This window comes from Urocampus carinirostris, chromosome 17 (assembly GCF_059441175.1).
Source record: "Urocampus carinirostris isolate Australia breed hairy pipefish chromosome 17, RoL_Ucar_1.0, whole genome shotgun sequence".
NCBI lineage: Eukaryota > Metazoa > Chordata > Actinopteri > Syngnathiformes > Syngnathidae > Urocampus > Urocampus carinirostris.
Window position 1 is genome coordinate 28321467 of NC_142365.1, and position 18398 is coordinate 28339864.

Genomic DNA, 18398 nt, shown 5'->3' on the forward strand with positions numbered 1-18398 from the left:
TTTTAAGGTAGGGAGTTTTTCCTTGCCCTCATGTAGGTTTTAAATCTGGGGATTGTGTAATAATAGTCTGTAGTCTGTAATAGCCCGTGGAGCCCTTTGAGACTTCTAGTAATCAAGAGCTATACAAAAAAACATGACTTGAATTGACTTAAGTAGTGTTTGTGTATATTTGAGGACAGCATTGGCTGACTTTCTTTGTGGGATTGTCTGATATTCAAGCCCGTCCACACTGTCCTAAAGAAAGCCCTCTAAGCATCGCTGCTTTTATAAGACTGTGTATGTATTCCAGACTTGCCTTGTTATGCACTGTGTTTTTGTTACAAGTGTTTTCCATTCCCTTCCTCCACTGAGCCATTTCAGCCCCCCCCCCCCCCAATCCTTCATAGAGACTGTCAACCTGTCAAACTTCACTTTTCATGTAACATGCAACTGAAATGCTTATTCTAACACCAATGATTTAAAGGGAAATCATGAAAATGATGTTTCATACAGTGTATAATGTTTTTGTTTGCTTTATGATATATTTCTCTGAAACTCCTGATCCCAAAAAACAATGATTTATTGAAGAAAATCTTGAACATTGTTATTTATCTAAAATATCATGACGCACAGCCAATGCTAAACAAGTGCAAGTGTATGCGCCGCACCACTGATAAACGTGGTCACCGAGCTAGCTGGTTGCCAGGCAACACATCCTTCTGATTGAAAAAGTGGATTAACGTATGATGAAACGATTCTATTGGGAATGCATTTAAACCCACAATGTCTTGGTGAAGCAGCTCTTTAATAATACCTGTTTCACAACTTCTTTCTCTACAAATGACTTTTATTTCCCGATAGATACAAAGACTTGAAGAAAACATAAGTAACTTGACAGAGGCGATTGCTTCTAGTCCTGAAAACTCAGAGACAAGGTCTCCTCTTGGAGAAGGCAAGGTTCCTGGGCGCCATGACAATGACAGCTTGCCACAATGGAGACTTTCGGGATGAAACGAAGGCCATTGAGTCTATTAGCGCTTTTGTGACCCGAGAGTGTATGCTAGACAACAAAAAGGATATTCAAAAGGGTCTGGGGAAACCAAGCAACTAATCCCCCCTAAGGACCCGGTCACACAGCCGTTTGCGTCTGAATCACGGCCAGAAATTTCTGCCTGTGAAGCAGACGCTGTTGGACGCTTTGAGATCGCCATACAGACGAGATACAGCAGTGCTTTACACGCGGTCGGAAATTCACACGCGGTTGGCAGCGCGAAAAAGTTTTGCGCTGTTCAAAACTTTAGGGCCCGGTCACCAAGCCTTTCACGGGCGTATCGAGGCTGAATCACGGCCAGAAATTTCTGCCCGTGAAGTAGACGATGTTGGACGCTTTGAGATCGCGATATAGACAAGATACAGCAGTGCTTTACACGCGGTCGGAAATTCACACGCGGTTGGCTGCGCGTAAAAGTTTTGCGCTGCTCAAAACTTTAGACCACGTGTTAACCGCGGGCAGCACACGAGGTAATGACGCGGAAATGACACGGAACGACGTGCTCTGGCCGCGGCCAGGGCGTGGTTACACATGGGTAGGACGGGGAATTTCAGCGGGTAATCGTGGGTGGAGCACGGTCATAGCATGTCCTGCGCCTGTATCGCGGTGTCATTACGTGAAATTAGCGTGTTACGCGTGTGACGGTCAAACGCCTTTCTCCGCGTATATACAGCGCGATTTGCCGAGCACACGTCAGTTGTGCTCGAGACGTCAAGAGGTGGACATGGATCCCCGTCACCGTAGTGACCTCGTCTTAATCCATTTTTATTTCTTGACATTTCTTTTCATTTCATAACAAGATAATAAAATAAAAATGAAAAACTATTACAATAATAACATATTGGCTTCTTCAGTGCCATAGCTTGAAATCTTGATCTTCACGGGACTGTGTCTTGAGCGGTTATGATTTCTACAGCCCGGTGTTATGCCGAGAAATGCATCCCTGCCGAGATCTGCATCCCCTCGCTACTACAACCACTTTTACCTCGTTTTATCTCACTTTTAGGGAATGTAATGGCGAACATATAACCAAATCCACTTCGTCTTGCATTTGTTGGGAATGTAATACAACTTAAACCATTCAGTCTTTGTTTTTGTTGTGAACGTAATCGAACGGTAATGCACACCGTATATAAATCACTTTTGAGAACTGTTATGCACTCTACCGTAAAGCTTATTATGCAGAAATAAGCTTTATGGTAGAGTGCATAACAGTTTCAATACGAGCGATTTGAATAGAAAAAGGCAAAATAAACATGTTACCTGCTCAAAAGTGATTTGTATACGGCGTGCATTACCGTTCGATTACATTCACAACAAATACAAAGACGGAATGGTTTAAGTTGTATTACATTCCCAATAAATGCAAGACGAAGTGGTTTTGGTTATATGTTCGCCATTAAATTCCCTAAAAGTGAGATAAAACGAGGTAAAAGTGGTTGTAGTAGCGAGGGGATGCAAATCTCGGCAAGGATGCATTTCTCGGCATAATGCCGGCTCGGCAGCTTTTATACCCGTGGACCACACGAGAAAATGACGCGGAAATGACGCGATTAGGAAGCAGAACAGTCGCCGGCGTCTGTTTTGCGGGCATACCACCGATGAACAGCGGGTTGGCCAATTTTGCGCATTTTTCATCGCGGGCAACCACGGGCAAAAAAAAAAACGCAAAATTTATCCCGTGATACAGACGCAAACGGCTGTGTGACCGGGCCCTAAAGGACACACGACCGAATGTGGGGAGGGTAAGACAAAACTCATCCTGGACTCAATATTTATCAAAATAAAACTGTTTTGTTGCCCTGGTAACTACACACAAATACAGTGGTCCCTCTACATAACATTTAAATTGGTATTAGGCTCGTATTGAGAATTTCGTGTATTTCGAACAAATTTTTCCCATAAGAAATAAAAGAAAACCAATGAATTTGTTTCTGGTCTCCCAAAACCATCTAAGTTAACACTAAAAAGCAATAAAATACCTATTCCTGATCACTTAAAATGTTACGTCAAACTCTTAAGAAAAATATGTCAATGATGGGAAAAAAAGTAACGCTACAGCAACAGATGTATAAAAAATGTGAATGTTTATACAGTCTTGTTTGAAGGTGCTCTCCGGAATTTGAAACTTTGTTACCTTATGCCTCCATACCCTTGCTTAAAGTCACCACAGCCTCTGTCAGCTCGATCATCAAGTAAGAACATTTTTTTTTGGATACTTAAATCAAAAATTTGTGTCACCCTGACCCGAGTGACATGGCCACTTTCTTGTGTCCCGTTTCATCTTGAGGGACGAAAGCATGACCAATTTGGTTGCTGAGGTGCTTAAATTGTTTGGGTGTTTGGGCATTTGGGTTGGCCATGGTCCCAAAAAATTGTGTGTGTTTTTTGCTACTTTTTCCCTTTTTTTCTCTGTTTTTGTATGTGTTTATCTTGATGTCGGTCACCCCTCTTGAGGGATATTACCAAGATGTATAAATAGATGGATAACATCAAATCTTCTTTTTCACCTTTTTTAGGGTTTGGGTTAGCGTTCAGACCGTATGTGAAACAGGCCTTTTCGTACTTAAGCTATTTTCACTAATAAAAACTGCGGTGATGAGCTTGAAGTTACTTTCCTACCTCAACCCCCCACCTCCCTTTTTTCTACCTATATATTCTACATCCTTCCACCCCGGAATGACTTTGCTATAAGAATTCTAAAAGCAGATAGGCGTTGTGGAAAATATATGGGGCTTTTTTTAAGCAGGGCTGTGTATTGTTAACACACACGTAGAGAAAACATTCTACTTCCAACTTCTTAAAGACACCTCAAGCGGCTAAACCCACCTTTAACTTTGATATTGTTGCAAAAGACAGGCTTTAATTTGTAATCATAAATCATCTCCCCTCTCCTCGGGTGCTCAAAAACAAAATATGAAACATGAAGAAAGAAGCTGCTTATCGTCCTGAGCTAGAGGAGTTTTTTACTGGTAAAAGTGACACCAAGGATGAAGATATGATCGGATCTAGTAATTGGGAGAAAAGATGATAGTATGGTAAGCATATTCCTTATGCTGTAGTTATCTAAACAAGTCTTAATATGTTATGTCGTTACTAATGTACCGAGCGTGTCTAGAAAATACCGTAATGTATCGTACCATACCATCTTCTCTATTTCATTTTTATTCAAAATCGTCTTTTAAGATGACATGTATGTTTTTGGTGTTGGTTTTCATCAATTTTTTTTCCACCCAAAATGTTTTACCCTTTTAATGAAGCATTTGTGGCTGGTGCGACTGATACCACAGTGAGACTTATAAACCAGAAACTACAGTAATTGGTCGGGCTCGGGCCGAGTTGAGCTCGATTTTGTACGCCCGATTTTACCTCAGATGTAGAGAAGACACTGTAATGTTTTTTTTTGCTAGATTATGACTGTGTTCTACCCAAAGAGTGTTCAAATCCAGATCTTAGACCGCGGTGCTCCGCCCCAATAAGGGAATTGCAGCGGGGAGCCCACAACTGTGTTCCAGTCCCCTTGTGCCCTGTTCCCGGATCTCGCTGGGGAACCCGACATGGAGTCCTTGAGCCCGCACTCCATCGCGCCCGGTCCTGGGTTCACGACGGGGCACTGTCGCTGTGACAACGCCTGGCGAAACCGGGTCGTACGGGTTAAAAAGCTTCAAGTCTGCATGGGGCGAGAGATGGCCCACTGAGTCCCAGTCTTGCGATGATGGAAACCGGATAAGGGAGGAGTAACCCCGCTCTGGAAAAATGGAGGGTGGGGGCTTGCGCGTTTCCGTGCTCAGGTCTTGGTTTTCTTGTGGAGTCGTGGCCTGAAGAGAGGCTGGTTTCAGGTAAGCCCCGCCTCCTCGCGGTTCCACCAGGACTTCGGCGTATGACGGTGGAGGGTCCTCCATTAGCACCGCTTCCTCATAACAAGGCGGATTCTCAAGTAGATCTGCTTCTGGAACAAAGATCACTCAGTAAGTAGTATAAAAGAACAAAGGGAGGTAGATGAGACTGTGCCTCATTCATTCAGTGTTGATAATTTTACATATTTAACTTCACAATTTTTTGATTTCCTTTCTTCCGTGCGTCTATTTAGCAGGGACGTGCAGTCAGGGTAGGCAGGCATTCATCATGGAAATATAAAATTGAATATATCAAATGGTTATATCCATTCAGTGTTAAAGTTCTTACTAATTTAACTTAAAAGAAAATTTAAAAAAAATATTTTTTACATGAGCTTAATTAGCAGAGATGCAGTCAGGGGAGGCATGTGAGGCTGTGCTTCGCTTGTCATCATGGGAGTATAAAATTAAAAACATATGAAATGGTTATATTCATTCAAGGTTTAAGTTTTCTCTCATTTAACTTCACAATTTCTTGGTTTTCTTTTTTTTGCACACATAATTTGCAGAGACGTGCAGTCAAGGGAGGCGCCTGACCTGACTTTATGGAAATATATAAGGAAAATCTTCTACATTTTTTCCCATCATTTTATATAAAATAAAAAGCATATTGATCATCGTTCAGCGCCTGCAGTCCCTCCCTTTCTCCAAGTTATAGCAGCATTGCCCCCCATTTTCCAGTCACCCTCTCCGCTCCCCAGTCCAGGTGCTATGTGGACGAATCATGTTGGTACTCATCTCAAAGTAGTCCTTCAACAAGACCTCAAGCTCCTCATCCCAAGACTTTCTTCTCCTGATTTTCTCTTCAAAATATTCCTCAAACATTCTTCACAAGATGTTTCCCTCTCCAAGACCACCTTCTTAAGTTTCTCTCCCAAGAGTCCCTGTTTTGGCTCTCCCTTCTCAGTAGTGAGTCTCATTTTGTTATTGAATAAAGCACCCTCTTTGGGGTTTGATAGCACCTTTGTTTTTTCGATCCCTTTTGTCCTGCGTTTGGATCAGTAAAACATACAAAAAAAAAAACATACTTATTTTTACAATCTCCTTGAATTGCTGAGGTGGCCCTTTTGCTATCATTATTCCATTAGTCAGCTCATTAGCAGCACTCGAACATGTTTCCATTTACCTAGTGCATTTCAAAAGAACGTGTTCGTTCTCGGCGGTACAGACAAAAACGTTAAAGGAGCCAGTACTGCGCACCCACATTCACGCCTAGGCATCATTTTTTACTGGCACGGCGCCTCCGTATTTATTTTCAGCCTTGACGTTTGAAAAGCAAGCAGGCGTGAAGGCATCAGTTTTGTTGAACTGTTGCCATGGATACGCTGGATGTTGTCATATTTTCGGACGCATGCGCCTCCGCATTGGCAGCGGAAATCGAACAATAGAATGTCCGAGAGCTTTTTTTAGGTCGATGCACTGCTTTGAAACTGCTAACAAGTGTGGACTCATTTTAAAGAAACGTGCAATTGTGGGTACTCTAGCTCTGGTTTCTGCTCATAAAATGAAAACGGATGGGTTATATGTGTTAATATTAACCTTTTTTTCTGAACTATAAAGTGCACCTAAAAACCTCAAGTTGGTCAGAAATTTGACTTATAACCCTGTGCGCCTAATGTACAGAAAAGTACAGTGGATAAAAATGTAAATACAGAGTTACAATTAAATCGTACTGCTAGTTCATATGGTAACTGTTCTGCCTTTGAGAAACATAGAGAGTGGTCTTCAAGTGCCCTTTTGTGGTTAACTAAATCTCTATTTCAGGTTTTGGTCTTTGTTTCTTGTTTCAATTTTCTCGGGTTTGATTTGGTTTTTGACATGTTATATTCGTGACCCCTTGTTTTTCAAATTAGAGCTTCATAGTTGCTTGATTCAATTCCCTAATGCTACATTGTTTTTTATTTAGCGCCTTCAAGTGGTATAAAAACTATATAAATTCAGATAATAAGCAAAATACTTGAACTATCATAAACTATGCATTGTTTTTGTTGAACCTTTGTTCTTTTTCCAATCTTCAAAATAAAAAATGACATTTAATTTGGATGTTTTAATTGCATTACTTTAATGTTATTGCAATCATTCACATGATCAATTCTCCCAGAATTATTTTCAATAACCTATAATAGATATGTTTAAATCACTTATACAGGACAGATGGTATAGTGGTCAATAGAGCCTATTTTAACGCTCCTTCTAACACAATAAGTCCCAAAGTCAACCTCGGCCCGCAACCCCAGTGAGTCGATCAAAAAGCTCCCAGACTCTCAACCTCAACTTTTGCCAATAATGTAGTGCTGGACAAAGCTCTACAATTCTGGTACAATCACGTTCGGGTTTACACTTCAAAACAATTCCTGCAGTGCAAACCACAGACAAAGTCAAGTCCACTCCTGCCTCTTGCGCCATGCGTCTTATCCCTTATTTCTCTCTCCACTAAGCACTGTTGGGCTGGGGTGTGGCGCTGCCTGAATCACTTATCTGGTTGGATCTTAAAATAGGAAAGATAGGACGAGAGACATAGCAAGACAGAAGAAAAAAAAAGTTTGTTCTTTTTTTAAGAAAGATACTTTATTTCAACACTGTCTTAGACATCAGGTCGCGGACCCCCTAGAAAGACGTTTTTTATCCCCAGGTGTTCCTTGGACCTCAATTTGGGAACACCTGTTCTTATGAGTACAACCCCGCAAAGCATAAAAAGGATAATAATAATAATAACAGGAACAATTATCTTAAAATATTAATAATAATAATTTGCTATTTTAGAAATACATATCAAACGTGCTAATCAGGAACAAAAATTTAGCTCTTAGTTTCAAAAAGGTTGGTGACTTGAAGTTCATTGTAAGAGGTGGACTAAAGTTCTTCATGTGGATACAACAGATAAAATTGAGATTTTTCTGTTGTTGCCAATTTTGGATTTTAATAACACTATATAACCTCCCATTCTGCATTCCTCACATTTTGCGTTATGCTAAAAAGAGCCCACGAAGAGTGAGTAGCTCATTGGTTGAGTACAAATGGGGGAAAAAAGGAACACGCTAAATGGTCAGCCCAAAATGCATCCAAAATGGAGACATAAAGAGGCCTTTTGGCTTATGTTTAGCTGCTTCTTCCCTTTGAATCTTGGGGCTGCCTGGATACTGAGGCCTCTTCATCACTCACACTCCGACGCCACTGGAGACACCTTTTTTTGTCTTCTTTGTTTTGTATTTGGCTAATTTTATTTAGTGGCACCCCGGACTGCAGCTGATGCTTTTTCTTTTAACAACCCCCCATCGATCTGTATTTTAGTTCCCATTTGATAATGAAACAAAAGGCACCGATGGAAGCATACATTAGAGCAATGCTTCCCAACTGGTTTGACTTGAGAAAAAAACATTCCACCCTAATGAAAAGCTGCCACCCAAAAAAAAAAATCCACTTATCAAATGTATTCAATGAAAGGATTGTGCATTTTAAAGCAGAGATACACTGTAGTAGAATTATTCACCATTTTTCAAAAATCAAAATGACTAGCAAAAGGAAAACAACTTCAAGTATCGTACATACTCGCATATACAAAAGCCCACATCGCGTATAACATTTTTAAAACATTTACTGTTCCTTCTACCAGCACTTCAATGGCGGACACTCGAAAACCATTTTTGTATTTTGTAATAGTTTACTTCTTCGACTAGAGCGTTGTTGTCACTGTTTTACCCTTTTCATTTCCCTTATCATTAACTTCATTTGAACCCATTATTAAGGTTCAAAAGGGAATAAAACCAACAAAATCACATTAAAATTAGATGTGGTCCCTCTCAAATGCACCAATTGGCTGAACAGGTAGAGGAGATTGAGCTGGACATTATTATCTACTATTAAAGGGGTGTAATTGATTCTCCATTTTTTCTTCTTCTTAGCATTAATTTTCATGGAAATTGCCTGCGACCCACAGAAACACTGCTTTAAAACAATCTTTTTCAGTCGCAGGTCACATAAGTTGGCATGCGGAAAAAATTATTGATTTAATTTTTTTGTATTAGTCTCAGATTTATTAGATCTACACTACAAGAGGAAAAGAGATAATGTATACCATTTCCAATTCTTCCATTTGCATTTATGAATAAATATCCATTCAGATAACTACATGTACATGTTATAGCTCATCACATATAACCAGCTTAAATGAGTTCTGTCACATGTGCTTTAGAATTATGAGATCGATTGAAAGGTTTTTCATCTGTTTTCCTGTTAAAACTAACAAATCCGCGGTGCTCTCAGAAAACCAGACGATGTTAATGATAATATTACGTCCGCCTCTGCAGATTAATTCCTCAATCGATTAATTATTGAAATAAAATATTTTATGCACACCTTAAAAAATAGTCTTTCGCAATATTTGTTTCATGCAGCAGACTAAAAGGTGCATGGGATTCGAACTTCTGTAATGTTGTAGAGAAAATCATAAAGTTCCATATTTGCGCATTGATTTACCAGTCGGAACTATCAAGCATCACAATTATATACGATTTAATATAATTGGACTCCAACCCAGATCGTGGAATGTAGTGTACCAGAACCTGTCCACTTGACCACTAGAGAAACAGACAGCATAAGAAAAGACATTAGGTTTCATCTGAAGGATTTTATACATTTTACTATTAAAGATTTTATACGATTAAATACAAGTTACATTTATCGAGTGCATTGAAGATTTTCACATCTCATCATCACACTATTTCTAGTCACCGTACCAAATTGTTGATGTCACCATTGGGCTGGGCCGCAAGAATATTGTCAGACATTAAAGTGGTCCATGGTGTAGAAAAATTTAGGGATCACCAAACTACAGTTTTGTATGGCCGACTCACAAAGACGAGATTCTGAACTTATCGGGAAGAAAGGTATTGTGGTAAGTAAGTCGTCCTGAACTGAATCGGACGGCATTTATATAGCGCCTTAACCAGTCACTGAGGACCTCCACAATTCATTTCAGACTATACCCATTTACACACACACCGCTAGCAAAGTCCGCCAAGCAAGGCTTATTGGAGGCATTCAGGGTTCAGTGTCTTGCCCAAGAACACTTCAATATTTGACTCGTAGCGGCCGGGAATCAAACCTGAAACTTCTTTGGTCCCAAGAAGACCGCTCTATATCCTGACCTCCTGAGCTACTGCTGCCCCAAATAAAGAGAGAGTCATTGTGGGAAGTAATTTGGTCACCCGGAAAGGATCGCATGGTCGCATGTATTCAAAACGTTTTTCACTTATAATAATTAGTTTGAGCTGAGAAAAAGTACAACAACATTCTCTCTAGCCAAAATCCTCCACCCAAGTACTCACAAATAAAAGGTGAAAATTTTGGTTTGATTCGGGCTTGGCCCATGAAATCAATTTAATTTGGCGGTTTTGCACTGGTTCAGTCTTTTATACCTGTGGACCTGGTCGGGCTGGATTTTCCAAGCCTGATCTTATCTCTAGCTACAGCAAGTCCAACACAAGAACTTAGAAAAACCCCAATTCCAATCACTTACCCGGCATGCTAACCCAATTAGCTTCCGGCAACGGATGAGGAACCTGCAGCGGTGGCGAGAACAGCGGCGAGTCCCTCGGCAACTGTGGCTGGGGTGGTGGCACAAAGGCCGGGACGACAGCGGCGCATCCTGACGTTTCTACCTCCACCGTTTGGTGACAACGCTCCCTTTGGTGAGCTTCACCGCGCTGCTTGAGGCGACGCTGCAGGACGCTGCAGAAACAGCACAGCATGACCACCAGGGCCCACACCAACCAGAAGCCGGCAAAACAGGCCAAAAAGGTGGACGTGCCCCGGGACATCACCATGGTGGGGACCAAAAGGTAAGCGAGGGCACGGGACTCGACCGATTAAGCCCGTTAAACATCCATGAATGTCAATGAAGTACTGATAGTTGGCTTCCCCGCAGACGAGGCCAAACTCCACAGGCATGAAAGTCACGTTTTGTCTTTTATGTGACACTCAACACTCAGAAGACTCCCCGTCATTGTCGTTAGGGACTAATGGAAGTGAGGCAGTGAAGGAATCCATTCTTAGGGCATTCATCCACTTGATGGTGGTGGAGCCTTCAAGCCTGCGGGACGACCCAAGATGGTCAGGGTGCCAAATTCTTCAGCCTCAGACCCTGGGGGGACAGCTTGGCCTCTGGGGACCTACCAAAAGATGCACAAAAGATGATTGTACGAGAGGAAAACGAGACAGCTTGAGATATGTAATTGAATTGCTGAATGGGAGTGGAAAGCACGGTGTTCTATGCAGTGTTGGGACCAGAGGTGGTTAGTAACGGGTTCCATTTATTTCCTTACATTTACTTGGGTAAACTTTGGGACATTTGGTTCCTGTTGTAGTATTTTTACATCTTTATACTTTTTACTTTTGTTTGAGTAGATCTGTGAGAAGAAACAGTACTTTTACTGTATGCTACACTAAAGCCGATACTAAGTAACTTAAATTCCGTCCACGTAAGTACGCGCATTTCTCCGAGTCCTTGACTTGCTTTTTTGGTCTCCGGTGAGAGCTTCTGTGCGACCAGAGTCCCGCTCCTTTTGAAGAGGCAGCGTCACATACCAAGGAAGTAGCTGTTTTAAAGCAAACCGGGCGGATGTGTGATTGGCCACGAAGCCCAAAGGTAAAAAGAGAAAAATAACTCCACGGAAAGTAAAGCTAAACGGTATTAATGTGATATATTTACCTTACTTCATTGACCAGCTCGGTGGCCTTGGAGGTTGTGGTTCAAGCCTCGGCCGAGTTATACCTAAGACTTAAACATTGGTACCCGTTGCCTCCCTGCTTGGCGTTCAGCATTAGGGGTTGGAATTGGGGGGTTTGGTCACCTAATGACTCCCAACACCTCAGTTGGGTTGAGCGAGGGGGCTGGGAATCCCCTCCTCTAAATCAATCTCCCAAAAAGAGTCAGAAAAGACTCTAGCCACCTCCCACTAGGGGGATATGGCTGTGGTATATATATATATATATATATATATATATATATATATATATATATATATATATATATATATATATATATATATATATATATCTCATCTCATCTTATTAGCCGTACCGCTTATCCTCATTAGGGTCGCCGGGGGGCTGGAGCCCATCCCAGCCATCTCCGGGCAGTGGGCAGGGGACACCCTGAACTGGTTGCCAGTCAATGGCAGGGCACACAGGGACAGTGGGAGGAAACCGGAGTGCCCGGAGGAAAACCCACGCAAGCACGGGGGAGAACATACAAACTATATATATATATATATATATATATATATATATATATATATATATATATATATATATATATATATATATATATATATATATATATATATATATATATATATATATATATATATATATATACGACTGCTGACAATTTGTTTTTTTGGTTTTGGGGCCTGATATGGGTCATTTAACCGTTTGGGGTTATGACCCCTGGGCTAACTCGTTGTTCTACCTGCAAAGAGCCTGTTAAAAAAAACTTGGGTTTTAAATGAGTTACTTGTGCTTAATCTATTCCATTAATTTACACTATAATTATTCTATTGTTTATTAAGGTACTTGAATTTACCTTGATTCTTTTAATGTTATTATTAAATCATATGTAATTTATTGTTGATTGGATGGATTTTGACAATTTGATGATCTGATTGAATAGCCTTTAAAAAAAACGTTGCCAGAGTTTCTCAGTGCTTGAGTAATTTTTTACGAAGTACTTTTTTATTTTTACTAAAGTAATTATTGAGATGACTACTTTTTGCTTTTACTTGAGTAACAGTGACTTAACTGAAGTAACAGTGACTTAACTGAAGTAACAGTACTTTTACTTGAGTAAAACTTAAGTAAAACTTTTGGCTGCTCTACTGGTTGGGACTAATGCGTTACAAAGGAACATGTTCCTGGAACAGAATTACTTTTGTTGGTGACGAGTACTGTTATGCGTTATTGATAACATTTCGTAATGCTCCTTTCGATACTAAGTGGAGCATTACTGTGTTACTCATTAAATGCAGATAGTGGATTGCGGCATTACACGAATGCCCAATATTTCTGCATCACTCACATTGACGCTACAGTATGTCACTAAAGTAAGTACACCCCTCATATTTCTGCAAAGATTTCATTAGACAGTTTTATAGAACATCACTGAAGAAACGCTGCCAACACTGGTTCTATGCACTGGAGAATAGAAGTACAGGTTTGGAGACAGATTCGGCACAGGTGGGCAGTCTCCAGACATTCACCCCAAGTTGCAGGGGTAAACAGTGTGAAAGATCCTGACCCATTGGCACTCACTTATAGTCAGAATAAATTTTGTCTTTGCAAAATGGCATACACGAAGTTGCACTATATTGTCTCAGTGCCGAGACTCAGCTTGTTCGAGAATAACTGCTTGGTTTCCATGGAAACAAAATATCAAAACAGAAGCAAGGTCTTTTTTTTCCACGCTCAGTGAACGTGATATTTATTTCCTGGATTGCCTTCCGTGGCGCATATCCAGGGAAGGTAGAAACACAGCTTGAACGTGTGCTGTTTTGTACAGACTATGTTGAGAACAGAAAGTCCTGCAGTGAATGCCAACCACTATTGCTCCTCAAACTAGCCCGGCACAATACCGTTGCTACCAAACCAAGCCCAAATTGATTTGTATTTCATTTTTCTTATAACTACCCCCCTCCAAAGGGCTTAAAATGTATTCCAGTATTGATTACTTGCATTTTTTAGTCATTTTACATCGGTAAATAAAACGGTCCTAAAATTCATTTTCCCTTACAAAACTACATACAAATAGAAACAAAATCTGGTTTTCCATTAATATGATTAAAATGATCTAAAGTTTCATAACAATACAAACAAGTGGACGCAAGCTGTTACTTTGAAATTAAATTGTGGAGAAAAAAATGATTAAATAGTAGCATGTGGTGCAGACTGTATCAAACTCATAGTCCACAGGCCAAATTTGACCCACCACATTGTTTGATGTGGCCCACAATAGCTTGAAATGCCTAAAAATAAATACTGTTGATAAAGAGTGCTTTCACCAAAAACAATTCCCCAAATTCCTGTTAACTATATTATCACGAAAAGATGGACAAATGCCACCATTGTCAGAACCAGAACAGGAGGAGGACCCAGATGCGTAATATTTTTACACAAGCTTTATTTTACAGGATTGGGGCAGTCATGCGTGTGAACGCAAACCCCAGTGATTCGGCGATCGCTGGACAGAAGAAGTAAGGCAAAAGTCCGGCGTGGAAAAATAGGAAGCCAGAGGCCAACGAGATCGGTACCAGATACCGGACAGACGGGGTCGATACCTTGACAGGACGGGACAGACAAGATCGATACCAGATACTAGAGACTGGAGTCAGATATCAGACAGGACGAGATAGACGGGATCGATACCGGATACTGGGGCAGGATATCGGACAGGATGAGACAGGTGGAATCGATACCGGATACCGGAGACTGTAGCAAGATATCAGACAGGACGATACAGAAGGGATCGATACCAGAAACTGGAGATACCGGACAGGATTCACAAGCAGGATACCGGACAGAGTCAAAACACACGTCTTGCAAGTGCAGAGGTTCGTTGACGGACTGACAAGGGGGTGAGTGGGAGCACTGGGCCTAAATAGGAGGGAAGCCAATCAGGCAACGAGCCGCAGCTGGCGCCAAATGGCCGGAGCCAAGTAAGGGCAATTGGCAACCATGACAACCATATGCCAAAGTTTCCATATCAACTAGTGGAATTGAGGAATGTCCTAAAAATATTGTATTTTATTCTGTATAGTTTATGACATATGTATGTGTAGCTACATTTCAGTGAAACTGTAATGTTTGTGACCTGAATAAGTAATACATCCAGTTATTTTATATCAAGGAGTGGTTAATTAATCTTACAAACCATCCAATTTTATAAGTTACACCAGGCCTTTTGAGTAGAGCTATTATGCTAATGGGGCTCTGGTGAAAATAAGTTTGACATCCCTTATGTAGAGTTTCGACATTTTAAAAGTGAATTACAACCATTGGCAGAATGTGTCAATGAAAGACACATGGGCTGTATAAAAACGTAAAGCCAGTGTGTAATATTTGATCCCTAGATGGCATTGTATTGTATAATGTGAACGAAATGCAGTGCCACTGACCACAGCGTATCAGCAAGATGCTAAACAAATATGGTGGCATAGTTGGGATTCTACTATTATAAAGAAATACAAGATTCTTAACCTGGGATTTTTTTTTAATAAAGAGTAAGATATGATACTTCATGTAATTTTGCCGACTATTCTTGCTTACTGAACGAAGATTTTTTTGTACCACTACGAGGCACTTAATATTACGCACAGTCTCTTTAAAATTCAAAGGTCCAATAACTGCTGTGGTGTTACATGGAAAGAACTCCCAATTACGTTATAATGAATTACATTACATACCTTCCAACTTACACATTTTCCCTGTATTTTATACGTTTTTTGGTCATTTCAAATATGCTGAAAAAGATACTAGTATGTGATTTTTTTTTTGTTTGACCAATCTTATTATGCCCATTTCAGTTTGAATCTCTAAGCTGCTATGTATAATACGCAAAACTAAAGGTACTGCTAGTGGAAAAAATAAACTAGGAACAATGCAGAAAGAATTGTTTGTGTTGTTTATTTGGTAAATAGAATAAACTTGTTCACACAAATAATCTTTGTTTTGATTCCACACAGTCTGTCTTGCTTTGAGTAAATAGGGGGAGTGCAATTATTAATAAGGGAAGCAATTGGCTGAGATTAACAGGTATACATTATCCATCAAAATTCACCATATCTAAAATAGTACTACACAGAATCGTCTTTATTTTATTCTCAATTAGCGTAAAAATATTAAATGGATTCTGGGTGAAATGTGAATGTTTGAAGGGAAAAATATCACTTAACCCTCCCCCCAAAAAATACAACGTGGGGGGGAGCGTTATTTCCCATTGGCTTGGTTCTTACAAAATCTAGTGCTATTCGTTAGGTAAACGCACCTTTTTGAAGCAGTCTCCACGATGTGAACGGCAATCGACCAAGGATGAAATTGAGTCGTACATCCTCCTGGACTCGGACAAGCTCATTTCATCCTTCTCCTCCGTTGCCGCCACACCTCCTGCTCCTCCTCCTACTTCTCTCTTGAGGACCTCCCTCCTCGTTTCCACCTCGCACCCCGCCCCCCGTGCGTCGTGACACCGTGAGGCGGGGGTCTAGGTTTGGGTCGCACTATTTGGCAAGTACTCCGAAGCTTAATGTGCTGTTGGACGATTGGAATGGAAGCCACGCCCCTTCCAAATAAGACAACAGGAGGTAGCTAGTTTTGTCAGCATGGGCGTAACAAGCCTGTTTTAGGGGGTGCTCGAGCACCTTCAAATTTAACCCAAGCACCCCAAGAAATAATAGCATTTTTGAAACTTTATCTCCACCATAGAGAACAGGATAGGCTTAAATATGAGGAAAAAAACATTTGATTTTCTTTTTTGAAAATAACACAGAATAAAAATATGAACTATAAAAATACTCCATTGCCTTGAAATGGTTTATTCCAAATGATTCCAAGCACCACTTACCATATTTAGTTTTGTAGTCTTACTGTAGTTCTTTTTTAGTATTTTTTTAGAATTTCTGCAGTCACATTTTTGTAGTATTTCTGTATTTTTGTTGTATTAATGTAGAAATATTTTTGTAGTATTTTTGCAATAGTACTTCTGTACAATTTCCGTAGTAGAATTGTTGTAGTATGTATATCTGTAGTACTGTTGTAGTATTAGTGAAATTATTTTTTTTCTGCCGTAATACTTCTTCATGATTTCTGTCATAATATTTATGTGGCAGTATTTTAGTATTATAGTATTACTTTTGTGTTACTTTTTTTGTAAATTCAACCCATTCACCCCCAAAAATGATCTCATTTTTAAAACTCTTTTCCCTAATATAGCACAGGAAAGGCTTAGATATAATGATTACACTAGCAAAAATATTAAAAAGGTTAAACAAAACAAAAATGTGAACATTGCAGCATCTGAAATATTCCACTGCTTTGAAAGTCCATTTAATTCCTAGCACTGCTCTTGCCCCTTACCCGCTCCCCTTTCACTCGGCTAGCATCACTTGCGGCATAGCGCCGAAGTCTGAGGAGGTTTCTGTGTGGATTGTTATTATGAAAGCCCAAGGGTGCCAGAATTTCATTAAAAAAGGAACATTCAGATTACAAAAACAGCCTTTCAACAATCATTTTATTTATAAAAATGGCCTCAAAATGAACATTCAAATGATAAAAACCTTATAAAAGCCTTTTAATATAATTAAAACCTTTAGTAAAATTTATTAAAATGTTATCATAATTCAATTTGACATGTTATGTCACTTCAAGTGAAATAAAAAAAAATCTTTTTAACCAGCCATGCTCTCTGGGTGCTCAGGACCCCCAAGCTCTGATCCTAAAATGTCGTTCAGAGGTGGGTAGAGTAGCCAAAAGTTTTACTCAAGTAAAAGTACTATTACTTCAGAATAATATGACTCAAGTAGAAGTAAAAAGTCATCATCAAAAAATACTTGAGTAAAAGCAAAAAAGTACCTGGTTAAAAAAAACTACTCAAGAACTGGGTAACCGTAGCAAATTTTATTTATTGTTCAATCAGATCCTTCAGTGCCACGTAATTACCAATGAATGTAATGCAATTTAAAAACAGATAAAAATAAATGTGAATTCAAGTACCGTACTTTAATAAACACTTAAATAATAATAGTATAAATGGAAACAGATTCTTAAAGTACAAGTAGCACAGTGGTGAGCACATACGCCTAACACACGAAAGGTCTTTGGCTCAAGACTGGGTGGAAACATACTGTATGTTGTCTGTCACCAGGCTGTACTTGCCCAAGATACACTGCAGGAAACGACGTGTCTATATTTTTTCTTTGGATCGATCAATCATGATCACGATCAATGAACTGCAAAATCGATAATGTGAAGCTGAAATACAATATGTTTGGAGTATGACTTCCTTCATTGGAAATACTGGTTGGTTGGATCCTTTAACCACTGGGGTTGTAGGAGCACCATTTCCTGTGGTGTGCATTGGGCAAAGTGTTGAACTCGGGACCTTTCACGGAAACATACACAGAGAAAAGAAGGCTATTTTGTGAACTCATTTGGGTGGGGAATGATGAACATCTGCTGGTCGATCGGTAACCACCGAATTAGATTCTAAACCAAATACTGTAAATACAATTTGAAGCAATTCTCTCTACACGTCACTTGAAAGTAGCTCTGGATCATCCCCCATTTTTGCGTCATCCACTCATGCCTGAGATTAAATTAAACTTCCAGGCATCAGATCGCTTAAAGTCGACAGAAAAAGAAATAAAAATAAGAGCTATGACTAAAAACAGATGACTAAGTCAAGTCCGGTATAAGCGGTCTCAACG

General features: G+C 39.9%; 1 protein-coding gene across 3 annotated transcripts; it reads right to left on the bottom strand.

The window, feature by feature from the left end:
• Positions 1-2274: 2274 nt before the first annotated feature.
• On the bottom strand, positions 2275-16188 carry prr7 (proline rich 7 (synaptic)). Of its 3 annotated transcripts, none has more exons than XM_088321641.1 (3): positions 15965-16188; positions 10445-11096; positions 2275-4973 (listed from the first exon to the last, which is right to left on the bottom strand). In XM_088321641.1, the coding sequence occupies exons 2-3, from the start codon at positions 10749-10751 to the stop codon at positions 4483-4485; spliced, it is 798 nt and encodes a 265-aa protein (XP_088177767.1). In that variant the 5' UTR covers positions 10752-11096; positions 15965-16188; the 3' UTR covers positions 2275-4482. The 3 variants fall into 3 exon arrangements, with proteins under 3 accessions (XP_088177767.1, XP_088177766.1, XP_088177765.1); XM_088321640.1 differs by having other exon boundaries at positions 2275-4976; XM_088321639.1 differs by having other exon boundaries at positions 2275-4979.
• Between the last annotated feature and the right edge of the window lie 2210 nt (positions 16189-18398).

Coding starts and splice junctions, on each gene's coding strand:
- prr7 (XM_088321639.1), bottom strand. CDS start 10,751: ATGGTGATGTCCCGGGGCACGTCCACCTTTTTGGCCTGTTTTGCCGGC. Junction 4,980..10,444: donor TAATTGGGTTAGCATGCCGG/GTAAGTGATTGG, acceptor TCTTTGTTCCAG/AAGCAGATCTACTTGAGAAT.